At 48.8% G+C, this 15,386-nt stretch overlaps 1 protein-coding gene and 1 pseudogene across 2 annotated transcripts in view; one reads left to right on the forward strand and one right to left on the reverse strand.

Moving 5' to 3' along the window:
• LCMT1 (leucine carboxyl methyltransferase 1) overlaps positions 1 to 15,386 on the forward strand; it is an 84,161-nt gene that overhangs the window by 51,680 nt on the left and 17,095 nt on the right. Inside the window, exon 9 of one of the 2 annotated variants that reach the window (XM_063934742.1) lies at positions 9,695 to 9,786. The exons of the other annotated variant lie outside the window; for it this stretch is intronic. Coding sequence (XP_063790812.1) covers positions 9,695 to 9,786 — 92 coding nt within the window. The remainder of the gene's footprint in view (positions 1 to 9,694; positions 9,787 to 15,386) is intronic. 2 annotated transcript variants of the gene reach the window in all.
• LOC134946717 (U2 spliceosomal RNA) lies at positions 614 to 686 on the reverse strand (annotated as a pseudogene).

Genomic DNA, 15,386 nt, shown 5'->3' on the forward strand with positions numbered 1-15,386 from the left:
TGAATCTTCCCCCTGGGGAACAAAAAACCTTCAGCCTTGCCCAAAAGGAGAGGGCCTCGGCAACAAGGGGAGAGGGTGACCCATAAGGGTCTCAACCAAACCCCACGAAAACTTGACACACTCACAAAAAACATAAAGGTGTGTAGTGCCAGCACACGTAAAAAATAAACAAATAAATAAGCCCCATCCAGAAGTCCGGGGAAAAAGTAAAAATTAACCCTGCCCTAGCCAAAACGCCGGGGGAAAGGAAAATGTGTGGCAGACAGAAGTGGGGAAGTGCAATAGTGCCATACTCGTGCATGGTGGGGTGTACACCAGTGCGTTTTTAGGCTCTGCTTGCACCAGGGGCACATAGCACCTCGGGCTTCAGACTGCTCCCGACCTCCACCCAGACCAAGCCTCGACCCTGCTCAATGCCAGGGTACAGGACCAACCCTCGGCACAAGAGTAGATACTGAACTAGGCTGTTCTCCACAAGGGTCCTATTTCACCCCTCTAAAAGGACACCGGATACTAAGCCCACTCTCAACTAGGGCCAGTTCCTCCCCAGCATGGTACTCCACAAGGTGGTTCTCCTTTCCACACCAGGGGCCTCTCACGACCCCCGTGTAAGAACAGGTACCACACCAAGTGTTTCTCTTGAGCAGGTACTACACTTGATCTTAGCCAAAAGGCAGAGAAGTGATATAGACAGTACTGATTGGATGGCGACAAGGTAAGCGTTGTTTGTTGCTAGCAGGGCATTGTTACTGCATAGTATTACTGGTGTACAAAGTTCTATTTTAAATAAATGGAGAAGACTTTTTTTTTTTTCTCCCAGTACAGCTGCTACAGATTACTTTTTAGATATTGGGTTAGTTTTTTTTTTTTTTGTTTTTTTTTTTTTATTTAATTTTGTTTTCATATAATTTTTGATAAAAACTAATGGCCAGTGTAGAGGGCTCACATTGCATCGCCTAACTATGTAAATACCTTTTTACTTAAATAGCTTTTCCAACCCTGGCGGCTATCGTGATCCTTACAGCTAGTTCGTCTCGGCTGCAAAACTGGTCCAGAAAGCTTCCAACTATTTATCTGGATGCCTGCATACCCAGTCAGTCATTCAGTAACGCTACATCAGGGTAACTCACAACCAGAGGCGTCACTGGGTGTGGTGACACCCGGTGTGTACCCTTGCTATGCCAGTGCGCCGGAGGCACGCTCGTGTCAAAAAAGGGGGCGTGGTCTCACAGATTGTAACTTCGGGGGCCTGTCCAGCATCTCCGGAGATACTGGGCTGCCCCCGGAGACTGTCTGCAGCGCTGTCGGCTCCTCTGCTATGACAGGAGCCAGGTGCTGTAGCAAAATTTCACACTGCAGCACCTGGCTTCTGTCACTGCGGAGGAGCCCACAGATTGGTGTCACCCCCTTCTAGGCGTCAGACCCGGGTGCGGGCCGCACCCGCCTTGTGACGCCATTGCCCACAACCTCAATTCCAGGCTATGGCGTGTGGATTTGTCAGGACAGCATTGAATTAGCACCTGCTTGGATAGAGAAGAGTGACAGTTGGACTCCTCAGTACTGTAGCTGCACTGCTCACCTCCACCACAGTAATGATCACCTAATAACACACCAATGCCTTTCCAAACCTGTAATTCTTAATCCTTTATAGTGAGTGTAAAATAATCAACGTATTAGTGATCTCCATAAAAGAACTCAGCAGAGAAAATGTTTTTGCTCTGTTCGTTGAGCCATAAACTTAAAAACATCCATCCAGTTTGTAGGTTCAAAAGAAAAGAAAAAAATACAATAAATGGAGGTTTTTATTCCAAAGTCACACAAGTTGTTTTTTTTTTTTTTTTTTTTTATTCAGGCATTAAATCAGGTTTCAAGTGAGAACATCTTGGATACTTTCCATAAAATTAATTTTATTCCGTATTCACAAAATATATCAGAAAAAAAAATTATTTCAAAATATAAACTTTATTTCTTTATTCTAAAAGATAAGTAAGGGTAGCTGTCTTCAGTTGCTACGCGCTTCGCCGGACAGGGTCCGCTTCCTTAGGCAGTAGAAGTGATAGTGAGGCGCAGGGCTCTTAAGTTAGCTGGTGTATATTTGATATGACAGACTTGGCCACGATAATGGATATGTGGCTACAAGAAGACTGATATGTAATGAATGTGTGGTCTTCCAGCCTGTGCGCAAGTGTCATTCAGTTAATTCATTAATAGTTTAGTAATTGTTTAGCTACTATTGATTTAGCTGGCCTCCATTCCTACATGGTTTAGTTATGCTGTGTACAAAGGGTGGATCAATTAGCCGATGTAAAAACCTGTTTTATTCACTCTAATGTGTTTTGTTTTGATAAGGTATCAGCTGCCTTGTGTAACCCAGTGTCATTTATACCACATGGCTAAGGTGATGTTTGTACACTACTGATCTTACTAGTAAGTCATCACATGATTAGGGATGTCAATCCCAGGATTGGGATCGGTGGATTCCTGGATTTTGACCCCAATTACTGGCATTTGAATCCCGAACTTGGACCTCCAATCCCGGGATCTGTGGAATTAGTTTGCACTTGCGTGGTTTTGTTTTTATGCAGGGCAGCGCTGATCACTCAGCCCAGACACTGTGACATCAGAGAGGTAGAACTGCGCAGCCCCGCTCCAGCCTGCCTCTTCAGCCATGCCCACTGCAGTGCTGAGCACGACGTTGCGCATCAGAGAGTGTGGCACTCGCAGACTAGTGTCACACATGTCAGTGGCGCCTGTCCTGTAGGTCACGGCCAGACAGGAGCACAATGCGGTCTCATCACTGCTGCAAGTCTTGAAGGGGAGGAGCTGTCTGGGATTGGGGGGCTGTGCTCGCTCTCTGATTCCTGCTGCTGCCTGCCAGACTAATAAATAATAATCTAGTTGCCCAAATCAATCCCAGGAATCCCAGAATTGAAAGTCATTAATAACTCCAATGGGTTAGTGGGGGTGGTGGGTTGAAATTAGGGGGAGATCAAATAAAGCAGAAAATGTCACTTTACCAGCGCGTCTCTGATTCAGTGTGTCCTGCTTGGTTGCTAAAGAAATAAAGAAATAAATACATTCTAAAGGTTTGTGCTTTATATTGTTTTAGATTATATTTTTGTATACTGTAACCGAGAATGACTAGGGGGATGGAGTTGTGGTTTTGGGTTCATACTGGGTATGAATATAATAGAGAAACAATAAGTAATGTTTCTCTAACGTCCTAAGTGGATGCTGGGGACTCCGTAAGGACCATGGGGAATAGCGGCTCCGCAGGAGACTGGGCACAAAAGTAAAAGCTTTAGGACTACCTGGTGTGCACTGGCCCCTCCCCCTATGACCCTCCTCCAAGCCTCAGTTAGATTTTTGTGCCCGAACGAGAAGGGTGCACACTAGGTGGCTCTCCTGAGCTGCTTAGTGAAAAGTTTAGTTTTAGGTTTTTTATTTTCAGTGAGACCTGCTGGCAACAGGCTCACTGCACCGAGGGACTAAGGGGAGAAGAAGCGAACTCACCTGCGTGCAGAGTGGATTGGGCTTCTTAGGCTACTGGACATTAGCTCCAGAGGGACGATCACAGGCCCAGCCATGGATGGGTCCCAGAGCCGCGCCGCCGGCCCCCTTACAGAGCCAGAAGACTGAAGAGGTCCGGGAAATCGGCGGCAGAAGACGTCCTGTCTTCAATAAGGTAGCGCACAGCACCGCAGCTGTGCGCCATTGCTCTCAGCACACTTCACACTCCGGTCACTGAGGGTGCAGGGCGCTGGGGGGGGGCGCCCTGAGACGCAATAAAAACACCTTAGATGGCTAAAAATACATCACATATAGCTCCTGGGCTATATGGATGCATTTAACCCCTGCCAGTTTTTCCGTAAAAAAGCGGGAGAAAGGCCGCCGAGAAGGGGGCGGAGCCCATCTCCTCAGCACACAAGCGCCATTTTCCCTCACAGCTCCGTTGGAGGGAAGCTCCCTGACTCTCCCCTGCAGTCCTGCACTACAGAAACAGGGTAAAACAAGAGAGGGGGGGCACTAAATTTGGCAGATTAATAATACAGCAGCTATATAAGGGAAAAACACTTATATAAGGTTATCCCTGTATATATATATATATATATATATATATATATAGCGCTCTGGTGTGTGCTGGCAAACTCTCCCTCTGTCTCCCCAAAGGGCTAGTGGGGTCCTGTCCTCTATCAGAGCATTCCCTGTGTGTGTGCTGTGTGTCGGTACGTTGTGTCGACATGTATGAGGAGGAAAATGGTATGGAGGCGGAGCAATTGCCGGTAATAGTGATGTCACCCCCTAGGGAGTCGACACCTGACTGGATGGTCGTATGGAAGGAATTACGTGATAGCGTCAGCACTTTACAAAAGACTGTTGACGACATGAGACAGCCGGAAAAACAGTTAATACCTGTCCAGGCGTCTCAAACACCGTCAGGGGCTCTAAAGCGCCCGTTACCTCACATGGTCGACACAGACCCAGACACGGACACTGACTCCAGTGTCGACGGTGAGGAAACAAACGTATTTTCCAGTAGGGCCACACGTTACATGATCACGGCAATGAAGGAGGTTTTGAACATTTCTGATACTACAAGTACCACAAAAAAGGGTATTATGTGGGGTGTGAAAAAACTACCCGTAGTTTTTCTTGAATCAGATGAATTAAATGAGGTGTGTGATGAAGCGTGGGTTTCCTCCGATAAAAAACTGCTAATTTCTAAAAAATTATTGGCATTATACCCTTTCCCGCCAGAGGTTAGGGCGCGTTGGGAAACACCCCCTAGGGTAGATAAGGCGCTCACACGCTTATCAAAACAAGTGGCGTTACCGTCTCCGGATACGGCCGCCCTCAAGGAGCCAGCTGATAGAAAGCTGGAAAATATCCTAAAAAGTATATACACACATACTGGTGTTATACTGAGACCAGCAATCGCCTCAGCCTGGATGTGCAGTGCTGGGGTGGCTTGGTCGGATTCCCTGACTGAAAATATTGATACCCTGGACAGGGACAGTATATTATTGACTATAGAGCATTTAAAGGATGCATTTCTATATATGCGAGATGCACAGAGGGATATTTGCACTCTGGCATCAAGAGTAAGTGCGCTGTCCATTTCTGCCAGAAGAGGGTTATGGACGCGACAGTGGTCAGGTGATGCGGATTCCAAACGGCATATGGAAGTATTGCCGTATAAAGGGGAGGAGTTATTTGGGGTCGGTCTATCGGACCTGGTGGCCACGGCAACGGCTGGGAAATCCACCTTTTTACCCCAGGTCACCTCTCAGCAGAAAAAGACACCGTCTTTTCAGGCTCAATCCTTTCGTCCCCATAAGGGCAAGCGGGCAAAAGGCCACTCATATCTGCCCCGGGGCAGAGGAAGGGGAAAAAGACTGCAGCAGGCAGCCTCTTCCCAGGAACAGAAGCCCTCCCCCGCTTCTGCCAAGTCCTCAGCATGACGCTGGGGCCTTACAAGCGGACTCAGGTACGGTGGGGGGTCGTCTGAAGAATTTCAGCGCGCAGTGGGCTCACTCGCAAGTGGACCCCTGGATCCTGCAGGTAGTATCTCAGGGGTACAAATTGGAATTCGAGACGTCTCCCCCTCGCCGGTTCCTGAAGTCTGCTTTACCAACGTCTCCCTCCGACAGGGAGGCGGTATTGGAAGCCATTCACAAGCTGTATTCCCAGCAGGTGATAATCAAGGTACCCCTCCTACAACAGGGAAAGGGGTATTATTCCACGCTGTTTGTGGTACCGAAGCCGGACGGCTCGGTGAGACCTATTTTAAATCTGAAATCCTTGAACACTTACATACAAAGGTTCAAATTCAAGATGGAGTCACTCAGAGCAGTGATAGCGAACCTGGAAGAAGGGGACTATATGGTGTCTCTGGACATCAAGGATGCTTACCTCCATGTCCCAATTTGCCCTTCTCACCAAGGGTACCTCAGGTTTGTGGTACAGAACTGTCACTATCAGTTTCAGACGCTGCCGTTTGGATTGTCCACGGCACCCCGGGTCTTTACCAAGGTAATGGCCGAAATGATGATTCTTCTTCGAAGAAAAGGCGTCTTAATTTTCCCTTACTTGGACGATCTCCTGATAAGGGCAAGGTCCAGGGAACAGTTAGAGGTCGGAGTAGCACTATCTCAAGTCGTGCTACGACAGCACGGGTGGATTCTAAATATTCCAAAATCGCAGCTGATTCCGACGACGCGTCTGCTGTTCCTAGGGATGATTCTGGACACAGTCCAGAAAAAGGTGTTTCTCCCGGAGGAGAAAGCCAGGGAGTTATCCGAGCTAGTCAGGAACCTCCTAAAACCAGGCCAAGTGTCAGTGCATCAATGCACAAGGGTCCTGGGAAAAATGGTGGCTTCTTACGAAGCGATTCCATTCGGCAGATTCCACGCAAGAACTTTTCAGTGGGATCTGCTGGACAAATGGTCCGGATCGCATCTTCAGATGCATCAGCGGATAACCCTGTCTCCAAGGACAAGGGTGTCTCTCCTGTGGTGGTTGCAGAGTGCTCATCTTCTAGAGGGCCGCAGATTCGGCATTCAGGACTGGGTCCTGGTGACCACGGATGCCAGCCTGAGAGGCTGGGGAGCAGTCACACAGGGAAGAAATTTCCAGGGAGTGTGGTCAAGCCTGGAGACATCACTTCACGTAAATATCCTGGAGCTAAGAGCCATCTACAATGCTCTGAGCCTAGCAAGACCTCTGCTTCAAGGTCAGCCGGTGCTGATCCAGTCGGACAACATCACGGCAGTCGCCCACGTAAACAGACAGGGCGGCACAAGAAGCAGGAGGGCAATGACAGACGTTGCAAGGATTCTTCGCTGGGCAGAAAATCATGTGATAGCACTGTCAGCAGTGTTCATTCCGGGTGTGGACAACTGGGAGGCAGACTTCCTCAGCAGACACGACCTCCACCCGGGGGAGTGGGTACTTCACCCAGAAGTCTTCCACATGATTGTGAACCGTTGGGAAAAACCAAAGGTGGACATGATGGCGTCCCGCCTCAACAAAAAACTAGACAGATATTGCGCCAGGTCAAGGGACCCTCAGGCAATAGCTGTGGACGCTCTGGTAACACCATGGGTGTACCAGTCAGTGTATGTGTTCCCTCCTCTGCCTCTCATACCCAAGGTACTGAGGATCATAAGAAGGAGAGGAGTAAGGACTATACTCGTGGCTCCGGATTGGCCAAGAAGGACTTGGTACCCGGAACTTCAAGAGATGCTCACAGAGGACCCGTGGCCTCTACCTCTAAGAAAGGACCTGCTCCAGCAGGGACCCTGTCTCTTCCAAGACTTACCGCGGCTGCGTTTGACGGCATGGCGGTTGAACGCCGGATCCTGAAGGAAAAAGGCATTCCGGATGAAGTCATCCCTACCCTGATCAAAGCCAGGAAGGATGTAACCGTACAACATTATCACCGTATTTGGCGTAAATATGTTGCGTGGTGCGAGGCCAGGAAGGCCCCTACAGAGGAATTTCAACTGGGTCGTTTCCTGCATTTCCTACAAACAGGACTGTCTATGGGCCTAAAATTAGGGTCCATTAAGGTTCAGATTTCGGCCCTGTCGATTTTCTTCCAAAAAGAACTGGCTTCAGTTCCTGAAGTACAGACGTTTGTCAAGGGGGTACTGCATATACAACCTCCTTTTGTGCCTCCAGTGGCACCTTGGGATCTCAATGTAGTTTTGGGATTCCTAAAATCACATTGGTTTGAACCACTTTCCACTGTGGACTTAAAATATCTCACATGGAAGGTGGTAATGCTGTTAGCCCTGGCTTCAGCCAGGCGTGTCTCAGAATTGGCGGCTTTATCCTATAAAAGCCCTTACCTAATTTTTCATACGGACAGGGCAGAATTGAGAACTCGTCCTCAATTTCTCCCTAAGGTGGTTTCAGCATTTCACTTGAACCAGCCTATTGTGGTGCCTGCGGCTACTAGGGACTTGGAGGACTCCAAGTTGCTGGACGTAGTCAGGGCCCTGAAAATATGTTTCCAGGACGGCTGGAGTCAGAAAATCTGACTCGCTATTTATCCTGTATGCACCCAACAAGCTGGGTGCTCCTGCTTCTAAGCAGACTATTGCTCGCTGGATTTGTAGTACAATTCAGTTTGCACATTCTGTGGCAGGCCTGCCACAGCCAAAATCTGTAAATGCCCATTCCACAAGGAAGGTGGGCTCATCTTGGGCGGCTGCCCGAGGGGGTCTCGGCTTTACAACTTTGCCGAGCAGCTACTTGGTCAGGGGCAAACACGTTTGCTAAATTCTACAAATTTGATACCCTGGCTGAGGAGGACCTGGAGTTCTCTCATTCGGTGCTGCAGAGTCATCCGCACTCTCCCGCCCGTTTGGGAGCTTTGGTATAATCCACATGGTCCTTACGGAGTCCCCAGCATCCACTTAGGACGTTAGAGAAAATAAGAATTTACTTACCGATAATTCTATTTCTCATAGTCCGTAGTGGATGCTGGGCGCCCATCCCAAGTGCGGATTGTCTGCATTACTTGTACATAGTTATTGTTACAAAAATCGGGTTATTATTGATGTGAGCCATCTTTTCAGAGGCTCCTCTGTTATCATGCTGTTAACTGGGTTCAGATCACAGGTTGTACGGTGTGATTGGTGTGGCTGGTATGAGTCTTACCCGGGATTCAATATCCTTCCTTATTGTGTACGCTCGTCCGGGCACAGTATCCTAACTGAGGCTTGGAGGAGGGTCATAGGGGGAGGGGCCAGTGCACACCAGGTAGTCCTAAAGCTTTCACTTTTGTGCCCAGTCTCCTGCGGAGCCGCTATTCCCCATGGTCCTTACGGAGTCCCCAGCATCCACTACGGACTATGAGAAATAGAATTATCGGTAAGTAAATTCTTATTTTGTTGCTCAAATCAATGTATTGGTCCATTTAGGGTGCATGTATGAGAGAGGTAAATCTAGACTAGAACAAACACAAACATTGTAGGACCACCAGAGCAGAGAAGCCTTGCTGCGTTGGTGGCTTACCATATGTTTGCAAATGTATGTAATTGAAATCTCTGCATTACTGTTGTCATGTAGAATGTATGTCTCTGTTGCTGGTCCATTATGGTATGCTGGGGGGAATTTTTTTTTGTTTTTAATGGGAAATGTAAATATGTGCACATCATTTTTCCTATATTGCATATTTAGAGAACTGTACCTCTGTGTAACTGTAATGGTGGGTACACACTGATAGATATATCTGCAGATCAATTGATCTGCAGATATATATCTATGGACGGAACAGGCAGTGTGCTGTGCATACACACTGCCCGATCCGTCGGGGACCGACGTCATGAACTGGGCTGGCGTGTACACCCGCCCGCCCAGTTCAGCTGTCAATCACCACCGGCTGCCGCATCATGTGTACCGGCAGTCAGCCGGTCGCCGTACACACACAGCGATGCGCCAATATATCGGTAGATATATTGGCTGTCGGCTGTGCTGCAGGGCCGACGCGATTTGTCTGTTCATAGACATATCGCCCGTACACACTGGCCGACGGACCCACGATAGATCGGACGTTCAATAGCCAATATATCCGCCAGTGTTTATGGGCCTTAAATCACTGTGGCCAGCTGAGCACAACAATTAACATTTTGTAACGGAACGTCATTGCTGTGTTCTGTGTATTCACTGGGAGCTCTGGTTACAGAGGGAGCGGTTACTGTGTAACGGATGGGAGGCAGCGGACGCCTGGGACATGATGAAGGTGTACAGTAGTCTCCCCCAGGATGACGTGTCGCGGTGAGTAACACTGTGCTACCACTATCATTTCTGCAGTCCGCAATTTGTTAACAATTTCTGTGCACTTATTTCTGGGTAACTTCAATTGGGCAGTAAATTGCTGTCGGATTCCCAAATGTTACATAAAGAAAAGAAGACCATACTGCCAACCTTAACGTCCTTCTCTGGTGTTGAAGTCTACTCCCTCTTTCCCATCCTTCACTTGACCCCACCCCTTCCTCGTCCAGTCCCTCCCCACTGCTGTCTGCTCCCACCTTGCCACCATGGTCAACCTTTTTTCTCCAATAGTACTTTTTCCTCCTCTTTGAAACATGCCCTAGTCCATTCTTATGAAACCCTGCCTCGACCACTCCTGCCGCTCTGATTACCATCTCATTTCCCTCATCCATTAGTCCTCCAAGCTCCTTGAGCAGGCAGTATACAACCACCTCACGTCTTCTGACTCCACCTAAACCCACTCCAAACTGATGCCATCGAACTGCTCTCACCAAGGTCAATGAGGACCTCCTCCCACCAAGGTCAATGAGGACCTCCTCCCAGCTGAATTCAAAGGCCATCTCTCTACTCTTCTACTTTTTATGCACTGTTCAATACTACTGCCCACAAACTGTGCTTCCACCGCCTCTTACCTTTCCTGTTGGGATCCCTCAAAGTCCTGTTCCTGTCCCCTTCTCTTCTTCTTTTGGTTTCGAATACCACCTGTGTTGACCATACCCTAATTCACCTCTTCTCTACATCCATCCCCTCTGTCCTCTTCCTAGCCACCTCCTGTCGTTTTATCTCCTCCTAAATGTCATAGTGCTTCTTTAAACTTAGTATTTACGAAACTGGCCATTTCTTTTCCCATATCCAAGGTCCCCCTCTGCCTTGCTCTGATGTCTCCCTCTCCTCTGTTTGCCCTGAGATGTCTGGGTGTCATCCCTGACTCTGCCCTTTCCTTCTCCTCCCACATTGTCTATCTTCCAAACCTGCTGCTTTTAGCTCAACAAAATGTCCAGAATCTGTTGGTTTCTCACCCTTTAAAGCTATTAAAACTGTTAGTAACACACTAATAGGCTTTAGATTGTCATAATTTACTCCTTTCTCTGACGTCCTAGTGGATGCTGGGAACTCCGTAAGGACCATGGGGAATAGACGGGCTCCGCAGGAGACTGGGCACTCTAAAAGAAAGATTAGGTACTATCTGGTGTGCTGGCTCCTCCCTCTATGCCCCTCCTCCAGACCCCAGTTAGAATCTGTGCCCGGCCAGAGCTGGGTGCTCCTAGTGGGCTCTCCTGAGCTTGCTAGAAAGAAAGTATTTGTTAGGTTTTTTATTTTCAGTGAGATCTGCTGGCAACAGACTCACTGCTACGTGGGACTGAGGGGAGAGAAGCAAACCTACCTGCTTGCAGCTAGCTTGTGCTTCTTAGGCTACTGGAAACCATTAGCTCCAGAGGGTTCGAACACAGGGCCTGACCTCGATCGTCCGTTCCCGGAGCCGCGCCGCCGTCCCCCTTGCAGAGCCAGAAGACAGAAGAGAAGCGATGAAATCGGCGGCAGAAGACTCCTGTCTTCATTAAGGTAGCGCACAGCAGCGCAGCTGTGCGCCATTGCTCCCACAGCACACCACACACTCCGGTCACTGTAGGGTGCAGGGCGCTGGGGGGCGCCCTGGGCAGCAATAAAAATACCTTTGACATAAAAATACACATAATACAGTCTGTGACTGTATATGTGTAAAACCCTCGCCATTTTTAGTCAGAAACAGGACAGAAGCCCGCCGCTGAGGGTGCCGGGCCTTCTTCCTCAGCACACCAGCGCCATTTTCTCTTCACAGCTGCGCTGGAAGGAAGCTCCCCAGGCTCTCCCCTGCAGTATCCTGGTACACAAAGGGTGAAAAGAGAGGGGGGGGACACACACACATAAATTTAGGTGCAAAAATTGTATATACAGCAGCTACTGGGTAAACACTGAGTTGTAGTGTAATCCCTGGGTTATATAGCGCTGGGGTGTGTGCTGGCATACTCTCTCTCTGTCTCTCCAAAGGGCCTTGTGGGGGAACTGTCCTCAAATAGAGCATCCCCTGTGTGTGTGTGGTGTGTCGGTACGCGTGTGTCGACATGTCTGAGGTAAAAGGCTCCTCTAAGGAGATGATAGAGCGGATATGTGTGCGAGAGGGTGTCTCCGTCGACTGTTTGGATATGTGTCTCCGTCGACTGTTTGGATATGTGTAAGTGCTAAGGTGAATTTATTGCACAAATGGTTAGGGAACAGACAGGAAATCTACCCATGTCTGTCCCTATGTCACAGAGACCTTCAGAGTCTCACAATGCTCACTATCCAAAATAACAAACACTGGTATCGACACGGAGTTTAACTCCACTGTCGACTACGATAATACAAAGTTACAGCCAAGATGGCTAGAAGGTATTCAATATATTATTATTGAAATAAAAGATGATTTGCATATCACTGATGACTCATCTGTCCCTGACACGAGAGTACACATGTTTAAGGGGAAGAATGCTGAGGTAAATTTCCCTCCTCTCATGAGGAAAAAGAGCGGGAATCTCCAGACAAGAGACGGCAGCTTCCCACAAGAGAATTCTCAGGCTGTATCCTTTCCCCACTAGGGCCAGGATGTGTTGAGAATCTTCCCCTAGGGTGTCCTGTTTGCACAGACGGTAGCACTTGCTATTCTCAGGGATCCTGCAGATAGCGTGCACATTCTAGTATACTACCCAGACCGGCGATTGTGTCGGCATGGGTTTATAGCGCTGTGGCAGCGTGGACAGGTACCTTATCAGCAGAGATTGAGACCCTAGTAAATATATTAAAGATGCTGTCTTAAGTGATAGATATATAGTTATAAAGCATGCCCAAAGAGACATGAGTATACTGGGTCCTAGAGTCAAAGCTATGTCGATCTCTGCTTGACGTGTCCTGTAGAATATGCATTGGACAGATGATGCCGACTTAAGAGGCATTTGGAAGGCTGAGGATTGTGTGGAGAAGGGTTCTCGGGCCTGGTCTCCACAGCTATAGCTGGTAATTCTGCTAGTTTGCCTTATATTCCTGCACAGCCTAAGAAAGCACGACATTATTAAATGCAGCCTTTCGAATAAAGTAACAAGAAAGTCTGAGGTGCGTCCTTTCTTGTCAGAGCCGGGATCAACACAGCTAGTTCCCAGGAACAGAAGTCCTCCCCGGCCCCTACAAAAATCCACCTATGCCGCTGGGGCTCCACAGGCAGAGCTAGGCCCGGTGGGGACACGCCTTCGTAAGTTCAGCCACAAGTGGGTTCACTCCCTGTTAGGTCCCTGGGCAATAGATATTGTGTCTCAGGGATACAAGCTGGACTGTGAGAAGATGCCCCCTCACCGACGGCCCTGCGGGCTTCCCCCCAAGAGATGGAGCCAGTGTTAACTGCAATTCACAAATTGTATCTTTAACAGGTGGTGGTCAAGGGTCCCCTCCTTCAACAAGAGGGTGTTATTATTTGACCATGTTGTAATCCCGAAACCAGACGGTTCGGTCAGACCCATATTGAATTAAAAATCCCTGAACATATACCTGAGAAGGTTCAAGTTCAAGATGGAATCGCTAAGAGCGGTCAGGGCAAGCCTAAAAAGAGGGAGACTTTATCGTGAATCGGGTCATAAGGGATGCATACCTTCATGTCCCCATTTATCCACCTCATTAGGCGTACCTCAGAATTGCGGTACGGGATTGTCATAACCAAGGTAATGGCGGATATGATTGTGCTCCTGCGGAAGCAAGGTGTCACTATTATCACGTACTTGGACGATCTCCTCATACAAGCGAGATCAAGAGAGCAGTTGCTGAACAGCGTATCACTTTCTCTGGAAGTGTAACGGCAACACGGCTGAATTCTATATATTCCAAAGTCGCAGTTGGTTCCTACAGCTCATCTGCCTCTCCTAGGCACGATCCTAGACACAGACCAGAAAAGGGTTTATCTCCCGATAGAGAGAGCTCAGGAGCTCATGACACTGGTCAGGAATCTATTAAAACCAAAACAGGTGTCAGTGCATCACTGCACTCGAGTCCTGGGAAGGATGGTGGCATCATACGAGGCCATCCCCTTAGGCAGGTTCCATGCGAGGACCTTCCAATGGGACTTACTGGACAAGTGGTCCGGATCACCTCTTCAGATGCATCGGTTAATCACCCTATCCCCCAGGACCAGGGTGTCTCTCCTGTGGTGGCTGCAGAGTGCTCACCTTCTCGAGGGCCGCAGATTCGGCATTCAGGACTGGATCCTGGTGACCACGGATGCAAGCCTCCGAGGGTGGAGGGCAGTTACACAGGGAAGAAATTTCCAAGGTCTGTGGTCAAGTCAACAGACTTGCCTCCACATCAATATCCTGGAACTAAGGGCCATATACAACGCCCTAAGTCAAGCGGAGATCCTGCTTTGCGACCAACCGGTTCTGATCCAGTCAGACCGCAGGGGTTCATGTAAACCGCCAAGGCGGCACAAGGAGCAGGGTGGCGAGGGTAGAAGCCACCAGAATTCTTCGCTGGGCGGAGAATCAAGTAAGCGCACTGTCAGCAGTGTTCATTCCGGGAGTGGACAACTGGGAAGCAGACTTCCTCAGCAGGCACGACCTCCACCCGGGAAAGTGGGGACTTCATCAGGAAGTCTTCACGCAGTTTGCAAATTGATGGGAACTGCCTCAGGTGGACTAGATGGCGTCCCACCTCAATAAAAAGCTAACAAAGGTTTTACGCCGGGTCAAGGGACCCTCAGGTGATAGCTGTGGTCGCACTAGTAACACCGTGGGTGTTCCAGTTGGTCTATGTATTCCCTCCTCTTTCTCTCATACCCAAGGGCTGAGAATTGTAATAAAAGGAGGAGTGAGAACAATATTCTTTGCTCCGAATTGGCCAAGAAGGACTCGGTACCCGGAGCTGCAAGAAATGCTCTCAGAGGACTCAGGGCTTCTGCCTCTCAGACAGGACATGTTCCAAGACTTACCGCGGCTGCATTTGACGGCATGGCGGTTGAACGCCGGATCATAGCGGAAAAGGCCATTCCGGATGCAGTTATTCCTACGCTGATAAAGGCTAGGAAAGACGTGACAGCAAGACTTTTTCACTGCATATAGCGAAAATAGGTTGCTTGGTGTGAGGCCGGGAAGGCCCTACAGAGGAATTCCAGCGGGGTCGATTCCTGCACTTCCTACAGTCAGGAGTGACTATGGGCCTAAAATTAGGATCCATAAAGGTCAAGATTTCGGCCCTATCCATTTTCTCTCAAAAAGAACTGGCTTCACTGCCTGCAGTTCAGACGTTGTTCCGGGGGTGCTGCATATTCAGCCTCCTTTTGGGCCACCGGTGGCACCTTGGGATCTTAACGTTGTGTTGGATTTCCTGAAATCCCACTGGTTTGAGCCACTTAAGACCGTGGAGCTAAAATATCTCACGTGGAAAGTGGTCATGCTATTGGCCTTAGCTTCGGCTAGGCGTGTGTCAGAATTGGCGGTTTTGTCATGTAAAAGCCCTTATCTGATCTTCCATATGGACAGGGCAGAATTGAGGACTCGTCCCCTATTTCTCCCTAGGGTGGTATCATCGTTTCATTTGAACCAGCCTAT

This window comes from Pseudophryne corroboree, chromosome 7 (genome assembly GCF_028390025.1).
Source record: "Pseudophryne corroboree isolate aPseCor3 chromosome 7, aPseCor3.hap2, whole genome shotgun sequence".
In the NCBI taxonomy this organism is placed as follows: Eukaryota; Metazoa; Chordata; class Amphibia; order Anura; family Myobatrachidae; genus Pseudophryne; species Pseudophryne corroboree.